General features: G+C 35.5%; 1 protein-coding gene across 1 annotated transcript in view; it reads left to right on the forward strand.

The window, feature by feature from the left end:
* Positions 1-5985, forward strand: part of LOC103607937 (lamina-associated polypeptide 2, isoforms beta/gamma) — a 22984-nt gene that overhangs the window by 8763 nt on the left and 8236 nt on the right. Inside the window, exon 3 of the mRNA XM_008592393.1 lies at positions 523-620. Coding sequence (XP_008590615.1) covers positions 523-620 — 98 coding nt within the window. The remainder of the gene's footprint in view (positions 1-522; positions 621-5985) is intronic.

Genomic DNA, 5985 nt, shown 5'->3' on the forward strand with positions numbered 1-5985 from the left:
TACATCACCAAGGTCCAGGGTTCAGATCCCTGTACCAGCCAGCCGCCAAAAAATAAAGTTCACTATATCTTTTTCTCTTCCACTTTCCAGATTTTAATTTAATAGCTAATCTTTGCTATATAGTTGTAGTCTATGGACAAAACAGTGGTAACAACCACGCATTTTATATGTTATTTTTCCACATCTAAATTGTTTTTGGTGAAAAGCCTCCACAGGAGCAACTTGAATTCACTTATGTTTAAAGATTATTAGTCCCAGAAAAAGGAAAGGAGAATAAATAGGAAGAAGTGATGATCAGATTAAAGAGAGGGAGAGGTAATCAAATGGAATAAAATGGTAAGGGAAAAGAAAGGTTTTTCTGAGATATTTCAGTGAAACAACTGGTCTATTGAGGTAATACCAATAGACAAACTTATTTTACTATTAACGTGCCTAAAACCAGGGTTCCAAAGTGATATTAGGATGACATCATAGTCTGTTGTTTGTTTCAGAAAGTAATGGTTTCTCTGATATTATTTCCAGACTCTAAAATAGAGCTCAAGCTTGAGAAGAGAGAACCACTAAAGGGCAGAGCAAAGACTACGGTAACACTCAAGCAAAGAAGAATTGAGCACAATCAGGTATCTTTAGTTTTATGATTGCTGTGTACAGGTATCAGTAGTCTCCTGACAACACTAATCTCTCTGTGTTTTAGCTTTTGGTTAATAGTTGATACCCAGATTCCAGCCTATTCAATGAACTATTGATTCCATTGTTAATTAAATGGCATTAGAAATCTGAACTTCATTTTTTTGTCAGTAGTGATGTTGCCTTTGCTTACCACGAAAGCAAGTGTTTGATAATTGTCTCGTTTGTGTTAATTCTGTGCTAAGCATGGTTCAAAGCCAGTCATACAACTTTTTTTTTTTCTTTTTTGTCCTTTTTTGTGACCGCGCTCAGCCAGTGAGCATACCAGCCATCCCTATATAGGATCCGAACCCATGGCGGGAGCGCCACAGCGCTCCCAGCACCACACTCTCCCGAGTGAGCCAGGGGGTTGGCCCCAGTCATACAGCTTTTTGAGATAAATATTTTAAAAGGTGGAAATGCCTAAGCACTTCTGATATAATCACTTTAAAAGGCAGGGGAAGGGTTTTATATTTGTGTCTTTGTCTCTAGATTTCTGATTTTGCTTTTACTTTTGCCTATCTTCTTGGCTTTTCCTTAAACTCTGAAGCTACTCTGGTCCTAAAACCACACTGTTTTCTTTCCTTAATGTAGATGTAAATTTACCTTTTTTTACTGAAGGAGAGGCAAGATGCAATTTTTTAAAAGGAAAATGTAGGAAATAGGCAAATAAGCATAGGTATAATTAAACTACTTAGCGAACAAGTTATTGATCCTAATCTAGCACTGATTTGACTGGCAAGATTTAACTTCACAAGATCGCTATCCCTAGAGTCATTTTCTTTACCTTTATTTCAAGCTGGATGATTTGTCTGGTGGGTTATTTATCTTTCCCATCTTCTGTTTATCATTTTATTTTATTTATTTTGGCAGCTGGCCTGTATGGGGATCTGAAACCTTGATCCTTGGTGTTAGCAACACTGTGTTCTAACTAATTGAGCTAACCAGCCAGCCCTGTTTGTCATTTTAAAAATCACACATCCTCAGAGAAAGTGTTCTTGATTTCCTAAAGCAATATCCTTCTCTTCATTTGATGTAGTTGGTCTGTTAAATTCCAGAACTATTTGTTAGAAATGAGCTCACTGACTGTAGAGAATGTATAAAGCACTGAATGAAAGAAGATTTTATTTAATATAGAACCAAATCCCAGAATAAATATTTTATTGCCCTTTTATCTAGTATTGCTAGCAAAGAGCTGTAGAAGCATGCTGGAGAATAAGAAAATAACAGCAAGAGAAACTAGGAAGACCTGGTGAAGGACACTGAAATAGACAAGCGTGGAGAATTTGGGTGTAGAGTATGAAAGCAAGGTGATACAGTCCTAACAAGTGGGTAACTGATCAGATAATAGGCTAAAAGGAGGGAAGGAGGATGGCGTTAAAGATGGCTTAAGGGGTAATTGTTTTGGGTTGAGGAATCTAAACTGAGGGGCAGGATAAATAGTCAAAGGAAGAGTGCATAGGCAGTGTTAGGAGATGACAGGCGGAATTAGAATGGCTTATTACAGAAGATTTAAAACGTGGAAGAGTAGAGGGAAGAGTTTAATGACCCTTTAGTCACTGATGCTGAGCAGTTATCAGTGTTTTATCAGTTTAGCTTCATCTTCATCTGTACAGTCCAGCTTTTTAAATTGCTTTTGGTTTTGTTTTTCTTTTTGCTGGAGTATATTAAAGCAAATCCGGGCATCATATCATTTCACACCTTAAAATGTCAGTATTTCAGTATACATCTCTAAAAGATGAGCTGTAAAAATGACAATGCCACCATTAGACCTAATAAAATTAGTAATTCTTTTATATTTAATTTGTATTCAAATTCCTACAATTTCAGAAATCTTTTATGATTAAATTGTTCAAATTTGGATCAAAACAAGATCCATTTTTATCTTTTAAGTTTGTAGCTCTTCCCACTGTAATTGTTTACCTCCCTCTTATCTGGTGAAGAAATCTAGTCATTACAGAATCCACATTCTGGATTTGGCAGATTGCTTCTTCATGTCATTTAGTTTGCTCTTCTATATCTTGTATTTCCTGTAGACTAGGAGTTAGAGCTATACAGCAAGAATGTGCAGTGAAACTTTCCGTGATGATGGAAATGTTTTATATCTGTGCTGTCCATTACAGTAGCCACTAGCCCCATATGGCTGTTAAATATTTGGAATGTGGCTAGTGTGGATGAGACACTTTTTTTTTTGGCGCTTGCCAGTACAACAGGGATCAAACCTGGACCTTGGTGTTATTATCAGCACCACATTCTAACCAACTCAGCCTAACCAGCCAACCCAGGAAACTAAATTTTTAGTTTAATTTAAATTTAAATAGCCACATGTGGCTAGTGGCTACCATATTTGACAGCACAGATATAGAGAAGGGTTGGTTAGATTCAGGTTTAGTTTCTTTGGCAAGAACACATCATAAGTGGTGTGTGGCTTTCCTGTTTCATCATTTCAGGAGGCACATGATGTCCTTTTGATGATGCAAAAATTAATTCCTAATAGGTTCAGAGGTTGAAAGCCTAATTCTTTCGTTATAAAGCTTCACATCACCCTTTTATTTAATGGTTCTAACAGCCATTGATGATGATTGCCTAGATCTATTATTTTTGGATCCATTATTGAGATCGTAAAATTGTGATTTTTTTCCTTTCATTCTTTTATATCTGTAACTAGAATTCTTTTATAAAGAACTTCCTCTTAATGAACTGTTTAGTTACCTTGAAATAAATTCATATGGGAGAGCCAGGAGAAATGCTTCTTGCCTTTTATTTGTCAATTTTCAAATTAAAGTGTCCTAGTCACTTCAAAAAGTGATTAATAATTTTTTTTTAATATTGTGGTTTTTATATATTTAATTTATGATCAATTGCAGTTCTTATTTTTTTATTTTTTATTTTCTCATGGTCCAGTTATGCCATCTTTAGCCAGTGGGAATTACTAAGTTAGTTCCTGTATCCTTTTATTGCCCCCATTTGTCTTTGATAGTTTCTTGTTTTCTGGTACAGTAAGATGTCCCCGGCTCATGTATGCTTCCTGCCTCATATCTGGAAGCAGCCATTTTTCCAAGGAACTCTGATCCTTTTAGTAGAAAGTATTATTTGGAGGCTACAATCTGGATGCTAGGGTGTTCATTCCTACTGGGTTGTCATTGCTTCTAGGCCTTTTCAGTAGGTAGAGCTAGGAAGTACTTGTTTTGAAAGACAAAAATAAATCCTAAATTCATGATGATATTTTGAATTTATTAGTGCAGGCTATCTAACTTTTGGGTGTTATATTTTTATCTCTTTTCTCATGCTGAGTATCTTGGTTCTTCAAATGATATCCTTACTTATGTGATTATCACTATATGTGTAAGTTTCAAAACTATACAGTGTTACTACTAATAATAAGGCTGCTAAATGCAATGTGGGGTGGTTTTTTTTGTTTGATATATATCCCACTAGGATATAAAGTCAAAATACTGTGCTTAAAGTCACTTAAAAGAATTTTTTTCTTTGTGTCATAAGGCCACCAACTTAATGTGCAGTTAGGTTTTTTGTTTTCTAATATTAGGATTGCTTTTTCTTTCATATTTTTTAATTATTGAGAATGTGTATGCAGTGGTTTTATTTAGGCAAAATAAGATAGAGTCAGAACCCTGGTTTCTGTTCTTGTCCCCTCCATCTATAGGTAGCCATTTTTATTAATTTTTGCTTTAAATGTTGTTTCTTTTTTAAGATATAAGTAAATACATAGATTAGCATACGCTCTTACATAAAAGGCAGTCTACTTTGCACATTCCTTTCTTTACCCTGAACACATATCCTAGATTACTCCACATCAGAATGTAGCCATCTTCCTCATTGCTTTATACAATTGCATAGTATTGCATTTTATGGATGTACTGTAATTTATTCAGTCACTTTCTTTTTTGTGGATATTTGGGTTTTCAGTTGTATGCTATTATGAATACCAAATTCCCCTCCATATGAGTTGAAGTATTTTGCATTTCCACCAGCAGTGTATGAAAGTACCATTCTCTAACATAGGAATATAATGTTTAAAAAACTTTTAAACGTTTAAAAGTTTTTTTTTTTTTAAAGTTAGTATGAGTAACTGTATTGGTCATATTTTACCTCAGTAAAAGTGAGCTCTTTAGAGGAAGGTGGCTTTTAATTATCTTGGTTATTTTTTATAACCTGTGTAAATTTTTTGTTTAGAGCTTGTATTTTTACAGATTGGGATTTATAACCTTCTTTAATAAAGCCCAGCTTCTGCATTCTCATGTGCCTAAACTGCCTAATGTCTTCTGAATAACTTTTTACCTGATAGCCTATCAGAAGGCAATGTGAAAGTTTTTGTTTCTTCCTCCTGTTGTCTCCATGATAAATCAGGACTTTCTATAGAACATCTTGCTGAAAATAGATTCCACAGCACTTCTTATTTTGGCCGCAAAGCATATAGCAATCACATTACTGATTTTACATACCAATGAGTTTCTTTCTTTTTAATCAGTAATTGTTTGGTCCATCTTACTAAGTAATTACAACACTGAATTATAATTTTATTATTTTTTATTTTTCTTCTCACAATTACTTGTTTATCATGTGGGTTCTGGTAAAAAAAGAAAATCTTCAAAATATCTTTTTTGGTTGTGCGAAGGGTTGTCGATTAATTTTCTGAGAAGATGACTAATTCTAATTAGGATGATAGGAACTAATAAAATTGGTTGATATTCCTCAACCAAAGATTTTAATAAATCTGAACAAAAGAAAGTATAAATGATTTATAGTGTTCCCAACTATTCCCACAGGCAACCAATGAGTTTTTTTGTGTTTCTTTCTACAGAAGAAAATAATCTTTATTTATTTATTTATTTATTTATTTATTTTTGTCTTTTTTTGTGACCGGCAACGGATTGCAACCCTCAGTGTTGCGCCCGGACCGGACCGGGACCGGCAAAGGGATCGAACCCTCGGCGTTGCTCCCGCACCTCGCTCAGCCAGTGAGCGGGAACCGGTCTGTATGTGGGATCCGACCCCTCGGCGGGAGCGCCGCTGCGCTTCCCAAGCGGCGCACTGTTAGCAGTGCGCCACCGGGCCGGCCCCAGAAAATAATCTTTAAATGAAACTTGGCCTTTAATATCAAAGATAACTAATAAAAATGTCAACTTTTTTTATTAATCATAATGGTTTCTATGATGTCTAGTAAAATGTTTGATGAAGAGATTGTTTCAGTTGTTTATTCAGTATAGAACAATTTAGAAAGTTTTGGCATTTGGGCCGGCCGGGTGGCTCACTGCTACAGTGCGCCGCTTGGGAGCGCAGCGGCGCTCCCGCCGAGGG

The sequence above is a fragment of the Galeopterus variegatus genome, unplaced genomic scaffold, assembly GCF_000696425.1.
Source record: "Galeopterus variegatus unplaced genomic scaffold, G_variegatus-3.0.2 Scaffold7880, whole genome shotgun sequence".
In the NCBI taxonomy this organism is placed as follows: Eukaryota; Metazoa; Chordata; class Mammalia; order Dermoptera; family Cynocephalidae; genus Galeopterus; species Galeopterus variegatus.